Below are 20,671 nucleotides of genomic sequence, written 5' to 3' on the forward strand. Positions count from 1 at the left end.
TCCATTAAGGGGTGTGAAAACACCTCAGGACATCGGCACCAGCCAGCAAGCTTGTTAAGGTTGTTGGGGGGCTTCGCGGCAAGATAATGTTCAAAAGTGCCTTTTCGGCAATAGGCCCCGCCCCCTCATCACACGGCGCGATTGTTCTTCAAATTGACAGGTATGCCCGTAAGGAAATGGAGATTTCGTGGAACAGAAGCCTGAAAAGCAGCGACCTTTGTACTACATACATCATCAAACGAAGAAGTAGCCCCGCCCCCCTCTGCTTCCTCGCTTTCGTTTCTCCGTGTGTGCGTTTGTGGGGGGGGAAGGCTGCTGCATGCGAGAATCAGAGGCTGAGGCCAGGGCAGAGAGACACTGCTCTCCCTCTGCGGGAGATGGCAGATGACCTGTGGGAGACCTTCGGGGGCCTCAGCTTGCGCGGTAGAGGCCAGAATTCAAGAAGAGGCGCTAGGGGCGGCGGCGGCGGCGGCAGCAGCCCTCGGGGCAGAGGCAGGGGGCAGCAGGCAGCCGGAGGAACACCCCCAGTTGCTGTCCCGCCTCGTAGCAGATTTACGAAGCACTTGTATCTGATACGAGGACTTCCGGGTTCAGGAAAAACAACCCTGACCAGGTAAACATTAGATTACAGCAAGGCGTGCACTGTGCTGAAGAAACAGGGCTGCTAGTTTCTCAGTCGGCTGCTTATTTTTAACGTTTCCGTGCTTTGCATCATGACAGTGTGACATTTGCTTGTATTTTGTGCGGCACGTCGAAGGGACACTTCATCGCAAATTGAAGTATTGGCCTGGAGCAGAGAAACAACCAGCAATACTCAATATTGCCATAATTAGTGCATTAAATTACATTTAATCAGTGTAGTTGTTTCAAGCGGTTCCAGCAACACATCCAGCAGTGAAGTGAAACATTAGAGCAGTGGTCTTCAAACTTTTTAATGCTGCGCCCCCCCAGTGGGTGAAAAAAATCATCGCCCCCCCCCAGAATTTTTCACAAATATTTTATTACATGTCGATACATATTAAAGAATTGCATTTCTATTACTGTTTTAAAATTCAATCAATCAATATTGATTATTGAGAAATATATGGTGTCCCTTCCCTTTTAACACCTTCTCCCAGGCGGGAGATAAAAGACAAAAGATGCTACTGATGGCCCATTATAGAGTTGCTTGGTGCACACATTTTTTTTCAGCTTAAAACAAAGCACAATGCTTCTTTTGGCCTGAGCCTGCACCACCCTCCCCCCCCCCCCCCTGGGATGCATTGAGGACCCCTAGGGGAGCCCAACCCACACTTTGAAGACCTCTGCCTTAGAGGGTGACATAGTTGATCACTACGAAGTTCTCAGGTTTACCAAACAGCTCCATGCGTGAGTCTCCCTACCTGTAGTACTGAATTTATAATAAATTAAAATGACTACAGGGACCAAATTACAAGGCATGAATTCAGTTCCTACGCATGGAAGAGGGAGACTGGAAAGCTGTGGAACTGTCTCAACAGTAAATTGCTAAAGTGCAGCATTTCTGGCACCATGAGTCCTAAGCTATCTCTCCAGACCAGCTGGCAACACCGTCCAGCCCTCCGCCAAGCTGGTCCAACAGTCTGTACTCGAAAATACACTCCATTCTTCTGGATTGCAGACAACCAGACTCGTTCACTCCACGGCTGTGCGACATTCTGTTCCTGATAATGCTCTCTCATATCAGGCTCCAGTAGCGAAACTTTCTTTCGTTCCCACAAGTCCCTGCAGCAGTTCCACGTCCCAACATTCAAGCTACTCTGCAGGAGTACTCTTATCTTTTCTTCCACCAGCATGCTCTCTTTTCAGGCCTCTGCAGCACTCACTTCTTCCTCGCTTTTGAGACTCTTCTCTTTCAGTCTACTTTTATGTTTATTTATTTTCAATTTATGTTTTTTAAAGTTTTTTTTATTGGTATTTACAGATTACATATAATGACAAACATGGAGATTCATATTGCTCCCGTTTCCTGCAAAAGTCATCGAGAAGACCGTCAACAAGCAGCTGGCGTCCTTCCTCGAGACGAACGGATCCCTCGACCTCTCGCAGTCTGGCTTCCGGGCCAACCACAGCACCGAGACCGCCCTGATCGCAGCCACCGATGACATCCGAGCCCTGCTGGACAATGGAGAAACAGCGGCCCTCATCCTCCTAGACCTCTCCGCGGCCTTCGACACCGTCTGCCACCGTACCCTAGTGCGGCGCCTCAGCAACGTCGGAATCCAGGAGAAGGCACTGGAATGGATCATCTCGTTCCTCGCCGGAAGGACACAGAGAGTCCGCCTCCCCCGTTCAGATCAGAAGCCACAAAGTCATCTGCGGCGTTCCTCAAGGCTCCTCGCTCAGCCCAACCCTCTTCAACGTCTACATGAGCCCCCTCGTAGCCATCGCACGCCAACACAACCTCAACATCATCTCCTACGCCGACGACACCCAGCTGATCCTCTCCCTCACCAACGACCCCGCCACCGCCAGAGCACACCTACACGAAGGGATGACAGACATAGCCAAGTGGATGACGAACAGCCGCCTGAAACTGAACTCGGACAAGACGGAAGTCCTCATCCTGGGATCTTCACCCTCCGCCTGGGACGACTCCTGGTGGCCCCCCGCCCTGGGCAGCGCACCCAAACCGACAGACCACGCACGCAACCTGGGCTTCATCCTGGACTCCTCCCTCTCCATGACCAGACAAGTCAACGCCGTCTCCTCGTCGTGCTTCAACATCCTGCGCATGCTACGTAAGATCTTCCGGTGGATCCCCACCGAGACCAGGAAGACGGTCACCCAGGCCCTCGTCACCAGCCTCTAGGCCGGAACCACCGCCAAACTCCAGAAGCGACTCCAGCGGATTCAGAACGCCTCAGCACGACTCATCCTGGACATCCCCAGTCGCAGCCACATCTCCGGACCCCTGAGAGATCTGCACTGGCTCCCGGTCAACAAGAGAATCACCTTCCGTCTCCTCACCCACGCACACAAAGCCCTACACAACCAAGGCCCAGGATACCTCAACAGCCGCCTCAACTACTACGCTCCCACACGCCAGCTTGGAGCGACCGGCCACGCCCTCGCCGCCGTCCCCCGCATCCGAAGAGCCACCACAGGAGGAAGTTCCTTCTCCTACCTGGCTGCCAAGACCTGGAACTCTCTCCCGACCCACCTCCGCCTGACCCAGGACCACCTTGCCTTCAGGAAGCAGCTGAAGACCTGGCTGTTCGAGCAGTAGCGGACCCCCCCTCCCCTAGCGCCTTGAGACCCTCCGGGTGAGTAGTGCGCTATATAAATGCTTTGATTGATTGATTGATTATTGCTTTGGTTAGTTGTAGCTTTGGGTTTTTCTTTGTGGTGAGTTTGGCGGTACGACATTGTTCGTCCAGAATGTTAGGCTTACACGTAACATTTAGCATTTAATTCTCGCCCTTGGCGGGTGTCTAGTTAGAACATGAAACATAAAACATCAAGTGGTGGTGGTTGTTTGTGACAGAAAAGTACTTCCGCTTAGAGGTTGTGGTTGTTTGTGACAGAGAAGTACCTCCGATTAGAGGTTGGGTTGTACTTTGTCTATGGTGGTTTGAAGGAGTCTATGAATTTGTCTAGTTTGGACCACATCTCTCTGTAGATGTGTCTTCCTGGCGTGTTTCTGAGAGTGGTGATGTCTGCACCTCTGAGGAAGATTACCCAGTTTAGCCACCCTCTGAAAGTGGCCTTGGAGGTGTCCTTCCAGTTCGTGGGTACTATCTTTGTTGCTGAGGTGAGGAGGAAGTCGAGGAGATTTCTGTCTTCCTGGGTGTAGACGTCTGGTGAGATATGTGCTGAAACTATTGTGGCGAATGTCTCTCTAAGGCTGCAGCCCAGTATCTTGTTTGTGAAGTCTAGCACCTGTTTCCAGAAATTTTTGACTTTTGTGCCGCTGAAGACGAGGTGTTCTAGGTCTCCTTTCACTGTTCCGCAGTTCCAGCAGGTGTCATTGTCTTTTAGACCTATAGAGGCCAGATGAGCTGGTGTCCAGTAGGCTTCATGCAGTAGCCAGAATTTGACTGCGCTAGTACTGGTGATATCATGTTCTTAGATGGGGAAGACCATAGTGTTTGTAATTCCTGTTCTGTCAATTTGGATTTTATCTGGGTTTCCCGGTAGGCCGTCTTTTTGTCGTTAAGCTTGGATTTGACTGGTCTGAGTAGTTTGTATAGAAGTGAGACTTGGTGCCCTGTCTTGTTTGTTTTCCATTAGATGGAAGATAGATGGGGTTTGTTTATGTAGTTTTGATTTTGTCAAGGCTGTTTTTATGGCTAGGAAGTTATAGAGTTCTATATCTGGTAGGTTGTGGGTTTCTTTCAGGTTGTTGAAGGTGTGTGGCGTTCCTTCCAGTTCTAGTTGTGCTGGGAACTGAATTCCTCGCCTCTTCCATGTACTCATGTCTAAAGTTTTCCGTCTGTATTTAATCTTGTGGTTACACCATAGTGTCTCCCACTGTGAGTCTTTGATGCTGATTTCTAGGTTGCGGTCTATCTTCAGTAGCGCCTGTTTCGTAAACTTTAGGATCAGGTTGTTGTTGAGTGCTTGTTTGTTTGCTGTTAGTAATGTGATTGGGTCCGTGTTATTCAGCATGGCTTCCTCTATGGCTAGCCATGTTGGCGTGTATTTTTGTCTAGACAGCACCCAGTGCATTCCTTGTCTGGCTATGAACGCTAGTTGGAACGTTTTCAGATCAGCTAGTTTTTTCACCAGCCTCAGCTTGCCGAGGCCTATTCTAGCTTTTTTCCCTGTCCATATAAATTTGATGATCATTAGGTCTAGTTTTTTGTGGAAGTCCTCTGTTAGGGGCAGGGGAAGCATGTCTGCCAGGTAGTTGATTATAGGTGTTACCATCATTTTGATGGTGTCTATACAACCCCACCATGTGATGAACTTGGGTGACCATGTGTTTATAGTTTTTTAACCTTTCTCAGCGTGAGTGTCTCGTTGACAAGGCAGGCACGACAGACTACCTAAAAAGTCTCAACCTACCCAAGTTACTAGAAGAGGATCGAAAACACTAGGCCAAGACTTCAAAGAGACCGAGATAGCAATAGCCATAAACTCACTAAAGGACAACAAAGCACCAGGACCAGACAGCTACACAGCACCCTTCTACAGAAAGTTCAAAGAACTCCTTATCCAAGTCCTGACCAAATCTTTCAACCACTGTGCAGAGGAGGGGACAATATCAGAAACCATGGCACAAGCCGACATCATTGTCATTCCAAAAGACCCACAATGGGCCAAAAACTACCGCCCCATATCACTAATTAACCTTGACTGCAAAATATACGCAAAAGTACTAGCCACTAGTCTAAACAAAATACTACCCCAGCTAATCGGAAACACACAAGTAGGGTACATGAAATCTCGCATGTCGCATGACAATACCAGACTCCTATGCCAAGGGATAGAACACTCCTCTAACTCACTCCACCCGGCATTCGCAATAACACTAGAGGCCGAAAAGGCGTTTGACAGGGTTTCCTGGCACTTCCTCGAGAAGTGCTTGCAAGCGTACAACGTAGGGGACGAGTACACGAAGAAAGTCATGGCTCTAAACAAAAAGGCAATAGCGAAAATAGCCATAAACGGCGGGTCATTGGCCCCTTTCGAACAAGAGAGAGGAAGGAGACAGGGATGTCCTCTATCCCCACTACTCTTTCTACTAGCACTAGAACCTCTGATCACAGACACCCTGGCAAACAGAGACATCACAGGGATAACAATAAACAACACAACAGCCAAGATCGCCGCCTACGCAGACAATCTACTAATACTAACAAACGACCCATCCCACTCCATACCAGCACTCATGTGTACAATAGAAAGATATGCCAAACACTCAGGCTACAAACTCAATAAGGACAAATCGAATTGTATGCCACTCAATATACACACAACAAAGGAAGTAATGGGTAACGTAGGACTAGCTTGGCAACCAAAAGCCGTCAAATACCTGGGCATCCAATTTAAAAGTCTACTTTTATTTTTCACTTACTTCGGGATGCCACAGCAGTTTCTTCCTTAGGGTGGCATTCTGTACACCAGCAGTCATAGAGAAACTCTTCTCCTCTGTGCTCATTATAGGTGACAACTAACTCTGTGTTATAAACGTAAATTTCTGCCGGTACTATTTCTTTTTTGGACAATATCACTAAGCATACAGTGACTTATAAAGTAAACTACAAGTTCCAGAATGCATAGTACTGTTGCTTAAAATAGGATTCGCTCAAAGCTAGTCTTATTAATAAGATAGCACCTATGCTTGGGATCTTGGAGCACACCTTCCCCTTTCTGGTTTCGGAGTATTTCCAATTGCAGAACTTTGTTGCCAAATACTTTGACCTCTGGGCCCGGATCATCAGTGTTTTGCGAACTTGCGGCCTCTACAAACATTATTAGTACTTTAATAGCAGTATCAATGTAGCTGAACATCATGACAAGCAATTTTAATTACACTTATTCCTTGCTCTCTTGTGTCCACGGTTTTGTGTACCGTTTAACAGCTACTATTCTGGGAACTCAAATTTATAATGACCATGCTATTTGTTTACATCAGCGGATATGTTTGATAATTAATGTTACCTAGTGGTATAGTGGGGAATTACACCAGTCATGACTCGCGGGGGGATTAATTTAAAAATAAAAAATCTTACCTCACTGTGTCCCGCGCTGCATCCGCTGCTGGCCGGGTCCCACGTTTTCCTGCTGCTTCAGGAGAACGGGAAGCAAGCATCCTCCCTCCCCTTCCCAAAGACAATCACAACGCTGCAATGGCCATTGTCTCTATGTAGGCAACCTACATAAAGAAAATTTAGAGTGCGCATGAATGGTTTGGTAGGCCCCACAGGGCCGACCAAACATTCAGAACACACAACAGTGGCCAAGCCACTCCTCCCCAACCCACCTGCCCCAAACCAGGCATCCCATTCTGCTTTCACGCAGCGCGAGAAGCAGAAATATTTAATGGTATTTAAAATACCATTTTATGTTTCTGCTTCTCGCACTGCACGAAAGCAGTGGGGCTATGCTCCTCCGCCCTAATGCAGGAGCCGCCGCTGGATTACACAAAATTGTTAGTTTAACCTTTGATACGTGGCACGAGGCAGGACTGAAGAATTGTTTTTGCCTCCAGCGGTGGAGCTTTAGACTCACTAGGGACTTTGGGGTGCAACAACTTGAACCTGTATGTTGAATCTGATGTCGTTTTCCCACAACATTTTGCTGATTTCATTTTTACTGGCCTTTGGACTTTGCAGCCTTTACCGCTGCTACCAGTGCCAAAGTGTTTGTGCTCTCGCCTTTAAACATAGTAGAATTGGCTTACACCCAATAAGCACATTTAATTTACTTATATGATCCTAGTAATGTGGTACCACATGTACCTGCCGTAGGAACTCACATCGCAACCTATTGAACTTGTTGCTGCACAGCACATCGTCAACATGGGATCTTGCAACTCTCCGCAATTTAAGGTATTTTGTTCAGCAGGCCTAACCTGGTCGCTGTATCGGACCCACGCTCCATTGCGGTTGCCTGAACTTGTGATTTTGTCCCGATCCAGAGTGACCAGATAATCACAGTTGGTTGGCATTTTTTGCTTTTAAGAACTATTTATTCTTACACCTCTAAAACAGCACATTTCTAGTTTCACCAATTGGATTTTTGTTGTTTTCAAACATATCAAATAATGTATTAAATATTTCTCTGTTTTCCTAAATTGGTGTGGGATTTTCCTTGTGTTGTGGTTTTACTTTATTACTGTTTGAAGTGCTACATACTTTACACTTCACCTCTGTGTTAAACCTGAGATTAGCATAGGTTAATTTAGGGTTTGCTTATGTTTCATCCGGAGAATAATTGTAGTTGGTGCTTGAGAAGGGTTTCAGCCCCCCTCCACACCTCAACCAGTAACCCAATTTCCTACACTGTGGTGTTGTAATAATGTAAATAATATGTTCTACATAAATACCCAGTGTTTTAAAAGGGTAGTAGTTACTGAGCATCTGCACTTTTTTTCATTTGCAAGGGAGAGTCTCAGTCCTACTTAGTAGGGGTGCAGTAAAGTACTACCACTTCTTAGAAGTAAACCAGTGCACTGAGTAAGTGAGTGTTTGCACTTTTTTTTCCTTTCCAAGCACCTCAAATGCTATTACCTCTTTGTCTGTTTTACTTGGCCTATTCCTTACATTGGAGCTTTACACCGTCATGCCGACAGGATTTCCTTCCTAGTTCTTCTTTCCTTCTCTTCTTGTTTTTCTATTCAAGAGGCAGAACTCCTAGGTGGAGCCACAGTATTCACTAGACCGACCACTCAGCTTTTCCACCCACTGGCGACACCTGCGAGGCCTGGCCCGCTATTGCTGGCGGTAGCTTACAAGTGCTTCCGCAAGCCCTCTCCATTACCCGGAGGGTACTTACATATGCACCCGCGGTGCCGCTGGAGGCTTTCCTGGGGGTGACGGAGTCCTTGCGCAGCCCATGTTGGATCATTGGAAAGAGGCAGATATACAGACACTGGGAGACCTCTTCCGTGATGGCGCTCTGGTACCGTATGAGACGATGGTAGCAGAAGATCGTCTTCCCCCTGGGGGGGTTCCTGCTACACCGATCCCTAGTGGCAAAAATGGCGGCCAAGTGGGGAAACATGACATCGGAGCCTGCAACACATTTAACCATGCAATACCTGCACGTCATGGGGAGGGGTAGACACCTGGTGTGTTGGTTTGCGGGATCGTTAAGGGTACATACAGGGCTTAGTTTGACTCCCCTCAGGGCTAAATGGGAGCAGGACATGGGCATGGCATTGTCTGACAAGGAATGGGAAAGAATACCCAAAAGCCCAGTGCGCATCCCCAGAAACCTTAGCTTCCGCCAAATACAGCTCTATGTAGTACACAAGGCCTACCTCACACCTGCGCTGACAAATAGATATTTCCACTGTTCGGACGCATCCTGCCCCAGGTGCGGGTAATTAGATGCGGGGCTCCTTCATCTCCTATGGAGCTGTCCCAGGTTGGACTCCTACTGGAGTGCAATAGGCGAGCTACTCCGTAGATGCACCGGACGTACTATACCCCTGGAGTGGCCGGAGTACATAATGCATCAATTTAAGAGACCAACCAAAGACAGGGCATCCTCTCGCTTCTTGTACCTGGGGTTGGTGGTGGCTATGCGTCTCCTTACGAGGCGTTGGAAGGCGAGTGATTCGTCAAGTGTGCAGGCGTGGACCTCTTCCCTTCAGGCGTGGGCCCGGGCGGAGTGGATGGCCATACGCAGGGAGGAAACGGTGGGTCTCCGGAGGGAACCCATGGCGGAGCGGTGGGAGTGCATGCTTGGTGTCTTACAGCGGGATGGGGGGCGGGGGGCGCAAGAGATGCGGAGGATTGAGTGGTATCGTCAGACGGCTGGGGTGTGCTGCGGGATGAGCTCCAGTTCGATTACTTATTTGAATGACACCCTTGTTTGCTGGGGCACGTGGGCTCCCGATGTGTAACATAACTGTGACCAGTGAATGGGCGCGCGCGGGAGGGTGGGCTGTCCTGGGGGTGGGGGACCAGTAGGTAGTGGGGGGGGGGGGTACCTACAGCTGCAACTGTTTCACGATATTGTCCTTTAGTTGTTTGGTTTCAACGGTTATATAAAAGTCAATCTTGTACGCAAACCTGGTGCTGGGAGGATCCATCCTCACTTATGCAAATATACAGAGACTTAGAGCATGGACAGCTATAGATTTACCTTTGGATGATGGCCTTGACAGCATGCGTTGGGCCAGTGCTGAGTGGGTAACCTTTCTACTAATTGTACGTACAGTCTTATACCACTTGATTATCAGTTACCAGGTCTGTCGTAGTGTGCCCGATATGTCCAAATGCTGCGCCGCCAATGAGAAAAAGTCCAATGCACTGTGATTTTCGTACTTTAATGTTTCTTAAAAAATTGCCAAAAAACAGATTTGACAAAAAAAAAAAGAGGCAGAACTCCTAGGTCCTTATATCTCCATATCCCGATTCATTATGAAAAAGGGAAATATGCTGCCATCACTTCCTATTTTGTTGTTGTTAAGATCGTACACCTAATCTAAACAATGAATGAAGTGTATTTTATTTATTATTCAGAAATAGGACTATTTCCTGTAGTCACGCAGCTGTGCTCGAGTCAGCTCCTAGACCTTACGTTCAGTATTGTTCTTCTAAGCAGCCTGCCTCAGCCTCTGTGTTCACCTCCCGACATGCCTGTAGGTGGTTTTCCTCTTGCGCTGGCTGTTAAGGATTCTGTGCAGGAGGTAGCTGCTGTGATACGCAAGTGCACAAATGTGTCACTCTTATTAGCATCTGAGCTCTGCCCTGTTCTAGTGGGTTTTGCATTTTTATGATCATTTTCCAGTTCTCCTAGTGTGAACCGCCGCTTGTGTGTCATTCCACAGGGTAGTGGTCATGTAAGATGAGAGACTTGCCGCCTAATAATAGGGGATGCAGGATGTGTCTCTTTGTTGTTGATAGTATTCTCTTGCAATGGAGGGAAGAAGGTGTTCTGCCAAGCTATGCCTTCCAGAACAATCACCCATGCATCCTGAGGGTTTGCCTGCATGCTTTTAAGACCCTGTTGATAGGATCCATTTCAGCTTGCTTTATGTCATAATTATTGTAAAATGTCTCCCACTTTAATGGCAGAAGGTTTAGATTCTATTAAAGACACAAAGGTGAAGATAGTATGCAACCTCTTCATGAAACACTTCATGAATAAATATTGAAGCTTAAATATACAAAATGCTTCACATACTAGGTGTTAAACAGCACAATAAATCACAGAGAGACAGTGACACGATCATGCTTGTATGAACAGTCTTGACTGAGAGAGCAATTCCTGTTCTTTGCCTGCTCTCCTATCCAATGCAACATAAGAGTCCCAGTGAACAGCAAATAAAACGATGAGCAGGAAACACATTCACTATTCAGTATACATATGTGGGGTACCCAAGGGTTTGTCCCTGAGCCCTATACTTTTCAATCTGTATGCCCGCTCACTTTCTGAAATCCCACTTCTGTCAGCTTTAAGATGGTATTGTATGCGGACAACACACAGCTGATTGTCTCGCTATCCCCTGATATAGGCTCCACCTCTATGAGACTTAACAGCTGCTTAGACAAGGTCTCCATTTGGATGGCAGCCAGCTGCTTAAAACTGAGTCCGGAAAAAAACGAAGGGTATGATCGTTCGCAATAATCCATCACTCGGCAACCGAATTAGCTGGCCCCTTCCGTGGGAGAACATCTGTCTCCCGAATTGGAAGTTAAAAGTCTAGGAATTACCCTGGATAAGCATTTCTCGATGTCATCCCAAGTGAAGAAGATGCCTGGCAGCTGCTTTGGCCTGTTGAGAGCCTTTAGGAAGATTCTGAAATGGATGTATATGGAAGCTTGAAGAACAGTGATTCAAGGCCTAATTGTTTCTCGCCTTGATCATGGCAACTCACCTTACTTGGGCAGTCTGCTGGTGGTTATTACGAGACTACAAATTATTTCTAACGCTGCTGCACAAATAGTCCCTGGGTCTTTCAAAATCGCAATCAGCATGTCCAGCGTTCAAAACTCTGCATTGGTTACCCATGAATAGCAGAATACAATTTAAGACTCTGTATCATACATCAGGCAAAACACAATGCAGGCCCACACATTCTTCATCAGCTGATCACTTCTCATCGGACCAATAGGGACCTTGGGTCCAACAATCTTGATCTTCTAGTTGTACCCAGACTCAAGATAATAAGAAGTGGAGGTAATTCCTTCATATATCTTGAACCCAAACTCTGGAATGCTTTACCTATTGGTCTGAGTAGGGACCCTAACTAAATGAGTTTTAGAAAGAAACTGAAAACTTAACGCTTTCCTTAAGCCATCCGCCATTTGATCCCACTCTCTATACTCTAGGACTATCAGCACGGCCTTTTTGGGTAGCCATGTGCTATATAAAATCAGTGAATAGAATATATTACCCTGAACTATATCTTCCAGAGACTATTTACTTCCTAACTGTCCCCCGGTACATCTTGTAGACTTTCGTGCGTTGCAGGTAAGAAAAAACATACCTAGGAGAAAAGAGGATGAGGTTGGGTGCGATAATCTTCACCTCCATATTTTTTATGAGAATCTATACCTTGTGTCACAACGGTATAGGAGATTTTACATTCTATTAAAAGACCGGAGTCTTGATTATGGCACATTTAAAGACCATCCTCAATACAACATGCAATATAGGGAATAGGTGTAAAATAATATTTTAATCTTTGACTCCTGAGACCAATCTGCTGCTTTCATGATGTCTTCCAGGTGTCCAGAGGAGACACAATCCTTTAATGAATAGCCCCATTCGAGGAATGAGCTTCATAGGTAGTCTTGAACTAGGACTCCTGAGGCGGAAGCCGGGAGTTTAGGGCTCTCAATTTAAAAATGTATCACTGTATTTTTTATTTAGCGCCGATTACCTCCTGATTTCACACAATTGTATTTGTGCTATTTTAATCACCCCCCTTGCCGCATCCTGCCGCATCTTACCTCCAGAGTCTCCTGTAACCTCAGGGAGCAGATTTCGGGCTCCTGTTGATTACCGGCTTCATTCCCTCCAGGCGCAGACTTCGGGCGCCATCTTGGGGGAGGACGAGGACAGCACTCTAGTGTTTGGGCGACTTGGGCCTAGACACTATAAAAAGAGCACGCTAATACCTGTCCATCACTTGAACTAGGACTCATGAGGCGGAAGCCGGGAGTTTAGGGCTCTCATTTTAAAAATGTATCACTGTATTTTTTATTTTGCGCCGATTACCTCCTGATTTCACACAATTGTATTTGTGCTATTTTAATCACCCCCCTTGCCGCATCCTGCCGCATCATACCTCCAGAGTCTCCTGTAACCTCAGGGAGCAGATTTCGGGCTCCTCTTGATAACCGGCCTCATTCCCTCCAGGCGCAGACTTCAGGCGCCATCTTGGGGGAGGACGAGGACAGCTCTCTAGTGTTTGGGCGATTTGGGCCTAGACACTATAAAATGAACACCCCTTCCCGTACGCGCAGCGGGCGTGCCGAAGGCGCGCCGGAGGCGCGCCAGAGGCAAGCCTGTCTGTGCCCGTCTGTGGCAGACCGGGGCTAGGGGCACAAACCCCTGCTCAAATTCCTTCAGACTCCCCAAGAGTGATTACATACTCTAAAGAGCAGCTAGAAAGCCTCTGTCCACCTATCAGAAAAATATGCAGGCACTCACTGGAAGCTGAAATGATGCCCCTAAGCTGTAGGACCTGCTCTCAAAATCCCAAGAACAGAAATGAATTCGAACATAAGATGAAGTCTCTGACCATGTTTCAGATCAACTGTCGTTCACTAAGAAAACACAAATTCGAAATATTTGACCTCTTAATAGAACAACCGGAAGTTCTTTTTATGACTGAGACGTGGCTAGATGAGGAGTCCACCTCAGATATTCTAGAGGCTCTACCCCAAGATTATGGCATTCTAAAATTGAACCGAGATAAACAAAGAGAAGGGGGTATTGCTATTATCCATAAACTCGAACTGACATGCACCTTGGAAGCGGTTACGATTAAGGATAGTGAAGCTGCTTTCTTTGCGATTAAATACAGGCCTAATATAACCATCAATGGCTATCTAATCTACCGCCCGCCGGGAGGGTCCACACATTTTATAGACAGTTTGACAGAGGTAATTGCACAATCTGCTTTGCGTTACAATAAACTTCTTATCCATAGGGACTTAAACCTCCATCTTGAAGATGAAAATAATAAAGATGCCCAAAGGATTACTTGCATCCTTAGAAATGTTTAATCTTAAATTACAATCCCTAAAATCCACCCATAAGGCGGGTCACCTCCTTGATCCGATCTTTGCTAACTAGGAGGGGGATTAGTGGTCCAACCTCCTATTCAGGTACTATGGTCAGACCACTTTTTGATTAAATTCACAACCAGAAGGGCCTAAACAACCCCAACAAACCAAGCAGATAACATCTAAGCGCAGACAATGGGGAAAACTTAAACAAGCTGATTTAGAACTCGCCCTTAAGGCAGGTAGCCCCCCCCATTGAAAGAAAGTTTTAGAGGAAGCCTGGACGGATTACGAGAATTGGCTAACAAGAGCGCTGGACGTAGCCGCACCTTGGACAACCAAGGCGCATGTAAGATGTTCTAAATCAGCACAATGCTTTGACGCTGACTTAAAAGCTATCAAATCAAAGTGCAAAAAGCTAGAGCGCATCTGGTGCAGTAAATATGATGAAACAGCCAAACTTGACTACAAAATTAGTATAAAGAACTATCATAGGAGGATTAGAATAGCCAAAAGAAATTTTCTTAACAAAAGAATTGAATCAGCTGATAATTCTACCAAGGAACTCTTTGTTATCTACAAAGAACTCACTTCATCTGATAGGACCATAGCCCCAGATACACACTCTACAACAACTTGTGAAGCGATAGCGGACTTCTTCGTCCAAAAAGTTGAGAATATCTATAAAACCTTTCCGAAGGTCATGGATGGGCCGATTACTAACCATGTCACTAATGCTGAACCGACAAATACTTGTCACCTAAACCAATTTGTTGTGCCAGATAACACTGAGTTGCTGAAAATCATCCATAGTATCCAATCAGGCTCCTCCAAAGACGTAGCTCGCCCCAAGATCTTCAGAAACCAGGCTGAACTTCTTGTAAATCATATAAGCCATATGGCTAAATTATCCTTCCAGACGAGCCACGTACCACAAGACTGGAAAACAGCTCAGGTTATCCCTATCAAGAAAAAGGCCAATCTCAGTATAACCCACCTGGACAACTATCGCCCTATATCGCTCCTACCCTTCTGCGCTAAGGTGGTGGAAAAGATAGTCAATGCCCAGCTGATCAAGCACTTAAAAGAGGGTCTTTATCTTAACCCCTCGCAGTCAGGATTCAGAGCGTATCATTCTACCGAATCAGCTCTTCTCTTCTCCACGGAGCTATTGAGAGGTAGAGTAGATGAGGGGATGACAGCTGCGCTCCTCCTATTAGATCTGAGCGCGGCATTTGACACCGTATCTCATCCCCTACTACTCTCGCGTCTTAGCGAGGTTGAAATTGAGGGCCTGGCTCATGAATGGATGCGCACGTTCCTGGCAAATAGGCAATTCCAAGTCCACTGCCCTCCTTTCAAATCGGAAGTACGAGCACTCAGGCACTAAGTCCCTTTCTTTGGTTCCCATCCGCTTATCCTCTCTTCTCCTAGCTAACAGCCCTGTCCTTTGTTCACTAAGCGCGGGGACACACTGTTCTCTAGTGTAACCAGGCGCCATATAAAATGCTTTTATTATTATTATTATTATAGGTAGACGTAGCCTTCCCCGCCTCTCCCATAATCCCTTTCTCCCGTTCAGTAACATGACGCAAATTGATAAGGCTCCTCAATGTGGAATGGGGTGAGAACCTCTGAGTCTCCTATATCTTACAGATATTCATTGGCCTTTGGCTGAATTTGGGTCCTCCTGGAGGATTGGGGGTCTCCTTGCAGAAGAGGAAGTGACAGGGAGGAAAGGATTTTTTATAGACTGCAACATCTTTGAACCAGTTGTTTCTCATAACTTTTCAAACATTGAACTACACACAACTTTTAACAGTCTGAAAATGAAGGATAAAAGGAGAAGTGTGGTGGGGGGTGGCATTGGATTGGTTTCCTGTGGAGCGGGGCACCCATCGGGGTTGCCCTCTCTCACCTCTGCTCTTCCCGTTGGTAATAGAACCACTGGTGACCTTGGCGAGGATCGACGAGATCCTGGAGGGCTTCTGAAATAAGAGTCTGACGGTGTCTGCAATAAGATCTCATATGCTGATGATTTTTATCTTTCTGACGAATCCTACCATGTCGGGCCTTGGGTGCTTGAAATTCTGAATGTGTATGGATCATACTCTGGCCTTCTGCTGAATGCTTCTAAGTCAACGGTCTACCCTATCCCTCCATGCCCGGCAGTCGTGTCATGGTCGTTGGAGTTACAGGTCCTTCCCCACAGGTTTAAATACCTAGCAGTTTATGTCACTGCTAATGAGACCCCGTCCTATGATCAAAATTAGGCAACACAGTTTGTGCATCTTGGAATCAATATTAAGTGTTGGTATGGGCTGCCTCTATCTCTTCTGAAACGATCGTACATCTTCAAGATTGTCTCCCTCCTACTCCCTCCTTTACCATCTGCAAAATCCCCACTTCCCGATCAAAAAACGCTTCTTTAAGAGCGTCACTGCGTTGCTTGGGTTGCTGCTCAGGAGGGGTGGAATGCGCTGTAAAGCTTTTAGTAAATGGTGCTGGTCAGTCTTTGAATTCGGTATAGCTACGCGAAATATGCTCCTATGCTATTGGGCAGTGCACCTGTTAGTTGTGAATGATTGGTGGTTCACAGGCTTTAGTGATGCTGCTTATGCGGCGGAGGGATGGATAATGGGAGAGAGAGACTTTGCTCATGTGTTATACCGGGGGGCTATCCCTGTGAATCTACCACCAGCTTCTCGGAGGGTGTTTGAGATTTTGAACACAGCCCTCAAGAGGGTGGGATTAGAGGTGGGCGGAATTTGCGTAATTGCGTTACGCAAATCTCCACAAAACGGTAAAAAATCTCTGCGAACATGTAGAAATTTCACGTACATGCGGAATTGCTTGTTCGCGATGCTTTTTTACTGTTCGCAATTGCTGTTTGCGTGCTCGGGGGGAAATATCTTGCGAACACGCATTTGAGAATGCGAACAAGCAAAAAGTTTCGCGAAGTCGTGGAACGCAGAATTTTAGGCAATATCGCGTTCTCCGCTTAACGAGAAATTACCCAAATTCTGCAAATTCCGTGAGTTGAACGGAATTTACTGCCCAGACCTAGGTGGGATGGGCGGATTGGGTCACGTTGTAGACTCCAATATGGTGAGGTACAAGGTTACAGCAGGTGGACACCTTGCCTGGCTTTTCGGCTTGGTATACTATCAGCATCTCCACAGTGAGGAACACTTAAATCTTTCCAGGACTTGCAAATCGAATTTGACTTGTATCACACCTAGTTGTTTTGTTACCTCCATCCCTGGCATGCTCTTCTCCCCACAATACAAGCACTAGACAACATCCCCAAGATTTCCCCACTGGAGGCCAGAATCCTGCTCACACACCTCCAGGAGCACAAGCTATTGGAGCTCTATAAAATGTTAGTGCGCAACATGCCAGACTCCCTGGTGGGGACTCGAGCGTCTTGGGAGGGAGACCTGAGCTGGCTAGCCAATTATGACTGACAGGAAGCAGTGGAGGCCAGAGAGAAGCAGGGATGGCATCTCAGTTCCGAATGATTCAACTGCGGATGCTTCATAGGGTGTACTTCACCAGAGCCAGACTTCACAGGGTGGGTCTCATCCTGACAGGCGATTGCCTACGATGCGGTGATCCACTGGGTGACTTGCCCGGTATGTTCTGGCGCTGCCCGGGGCTGACACACTACTGGGGAAATGTGCTGAGGAGGCTCACGGGAGTGCTGGGATGGGTTATCCCCCGGCAACCCAACCTTCTACTTCTGCACATTACTGATGACTTTGGGGGCGCACTATACCGGAGGGCATTCCTGTGACTGGGCTTAATTGTTACAAAGAGAAACATTGCTAGTGCATGGAAGGATGCGGAGATGTCAACAATGTGGGCAAAGGGCATGGATCACTGTATGGGGCCGGAGCACCAAATTTATATGTTACCGGGATGTCCCCAGAAACATTTCCAGATATGTGGGGGCCTGGGCGGAGCACAAAGGGATCCATCTGGAACTGTATGAGGATATGCTGTGGGATTCGCAGAGCACAGACAGCTGTATTTCCATTATATGATCATGAGTGATGGATTTGGGCAATGGTATTTCAATGTCTATGGATTTGATGACTTCTGTGTGGGAGCAATTTCATACACAGTTAATTTTTGTCCTGTGATGTTGTATATGGATGTCATATTGAGCGCAATATTCTTTTTCTTCTTTTTTTTTATCTTAAAACGCAATAAGAAATGGAAGGTGACATACTTTTTATATCACTAGTAGAACAAAAACTAACACCCTGTTAGGGAAAAAAGCTTTGTTTAGATGCATCAAAGACTTTTACTTGTGATACACTTATAACTAAAAAAAAATGTAGGTATAGGAGTAAAGTAAGGGTCAATGCAAGCTGTTTCAAAGAAAAAAAGAGCATTATCTGGCCGCTGTAAGAGAAAATGCAAAAAAAATTAACATCCCATAAAATAGAATAGAATATCTAGGTGTAGAAGGAACCTTAAGACAGATGGATTGCTATGCTCTAAAATGTTACCCAACCGGCTCCCTTTGCACCCAGCAGTGACACATTGAAATGGTGACCGATATGTGTTAACTGTTCTACACGCTTAACCCTCAGAAAACACCATACCAGAGAAACAACTACCTGAACTGGAGCGGCTAAAATGGGATTAGTCTGCCCTTCCAAACACCAACCAGTTCAGATTGACTATGAATATTCATAACTTGTTCTAGAATCTTGTGAAAAGCCTGGGACATACCCAGCTCCCCTGAAACCTTCCAGGCCAATTGACGAAGTTGACCTTGTTAAATCAACTCTTGTGAGTTTCAATAGGTATCAGACAGGATAGCAGGTAAATATGGAAGAAGCCTGGGAAAATATACAGAGAGCTTGAGAAATTGGTGGTACAAAAACTGTGTTGCTCAGAACGACATGATTTGTACCAGGGTAACCTCTTCCCTTCAGACCTGGGCATGCATTAGGAGTATCATTGCGAAGGGACGAAATGCATAACCTTTTAGAAGTGACCCTGATTGAAGGAAAGCATGATCTGCTCACTCTTCTGGATCTGACCTTCAACTGAAAAATTGAGGAAGTCTGGAGTTCAGATGAGAGGCAAATAGATCCACCTATATGGGCACTCAGAGGTGATTGAGGCGAAGAAATACTTCTCTATAGAATGGCCAGTTATGTCTGTCCTGTAGAAATTGAGTCCCCCAATCCACTACCTAGTTTACCCGACCACGAAGACACTCTGCAGAAACCATTTTGTTCCACTCCAGATAAAAATTCCAAAACTCTGACCAGATCAGCCAGCCCTTTTGTGCAAGTCCCCTCTCCAAAGTCTGTTTGTGTAGCAAACTGCTGGTACATTGTACATTTATAGGCTCACATAACGCTCTGCTCCGCCTTGACCCGAACTCTTTACGGCATTTTCAGCCTATCTCATACTGCTTTGTCTAGCCCTCTAACCTGGTTTGTTTGCATCTGATGCAAACTTGATATCAGGAAACATCCAAACATAGATATTTCATTCCAAGCCTCCAATTGAGAGAGCTACCAGCTCAACTCCCCCTTGCATCTTCGAATAGGTAAATGAAAGCTGAGTACGGGTGCCCTTTGTCAAATGTAGTGCCTTGAGACGCTGAAGAGCCCAGTAATGAAGAGGGGCAGAAAAATAACCTGCATTGATGTAGACAACAACCCACCCAGACTTGATAATATCAGTACAGAATACATTTACTTCCTCAAAACAGACCCCCCCCCTTTTTTTAAACCTTTTGCCAGGGGGCAAAAACGCTAGGCCTTCTTTGAGTCTATTACAAACCCCAGAAATCGAATTATCTGAGATGGAACTAATTACCAGTTCTTTTATCACAAATGCACATTCTGCAATTTTGAAAACATCAAAACAGTCTGAAGCTGCAACTAGCTCCTACTATTAGACATAACATATCTACCATGTACACTATCAGTAAAATTCACCAAACTCGGAACCTGGCTATCTTTGGCTGGTGGAGCTTTATAAAGCAACAAGGGGCAAACAATAGAGCAAACATGAGAGCCGGGAACTGGAATCTTTGCCAATTCCAATGAAAATCTAGAAAACTCCTGTGATTCTGGTAGATTGGAACGGAGAGAAATGCATATTTTAAATCTATTCTCACCATCCAGTCTCTTGGCAAAAGGTAGTGTACTTCTTCTATCTTGAGTTGTCTATAGAGTATTAACCCATTCGACAGTCTTGGATGAAAATGTACTCCCTTCCTCACAAGAAATCGATTGTTCAGAAACCTCTTTGCTAAATCATAGACCCTTTTATAAAGCACTTTCTCAGGAACTCTCTGACTTCGGAAACTAAAGCCATCTCCGCTTTGGAAGAAAGCATTGGTCAAGGTGGTGCCAATTGGACCAGTTAAGAGGAAAACTCTACCTTGCAATCCTGTACTGTCTGCTATATCCAGGGTCTGAATTTATTATCTGCAATTGAAAAAGAAAGAGGGCCAGTGTGCTACCCAATTTTGCTGAGGAAAAAAGATTCAAGATTTAAGGACTTGCCATTTATTTGGTGGGACAGTCCTCTGGCTCGCTGATCATTTCCATTGATTCCCCCTCTGTCACCAATTAAGTCCATAGCCCCCCCCTGGGAACATCAAATGCTGGCTTAAACTTTGAGATGTGCAGGTGTTGAAAGTGACCAAGCCATGCCAATGCTGTGTCTACTAAAATACAGTAAACAAAATGGGAAACCCAATATACCCTTGGAGGCTTGGGCAGTTAAATATTAATAGGTAAAGAGGCCTACAAGGA

At 46.1% G+C, this 20,671-nt stretch overlaps 1 protein-coding gene across 1 annotated transcript in view; it reads left to right on the forward strand.

Moving 5' to 3' along the window:
• The first annotated feature begins 270 nt into the window (after positions 1 to 270).
• Positions 271 to 20,671, forward strand: part of N4BP2L1 (NEDD4 binding protein 2 like 1) — a 127,024-nt gene continuing 106,623 nt past the window's right edge. Inside the window, exon 1 of the mRNA XM_086935128.1 lies at positions 271 to 613. Within this exon, the coding sequence (XP_086791254.1) occupies positions 378 to 613 (236 nt within the window). The 5' untranslated portion in view covers positions 271 to 377. The remainder of the gene's footprint in view (positions 614 to 20,671) is intronic.

Source organism: Lissotriton vulgaris, chromosome 8 (genome assembly GCF_964263255.1).
Source record: "Lissotriton vulgaris chromosome 8, aLisVul1.2, whole genome shotgun sequence".
Lineage (NCBI taxonomy): Eukaryota > Metazoa > Chordata > Amphibia > Caudata > Salamandridae > Lissotriton > Lissotriton vulgaris.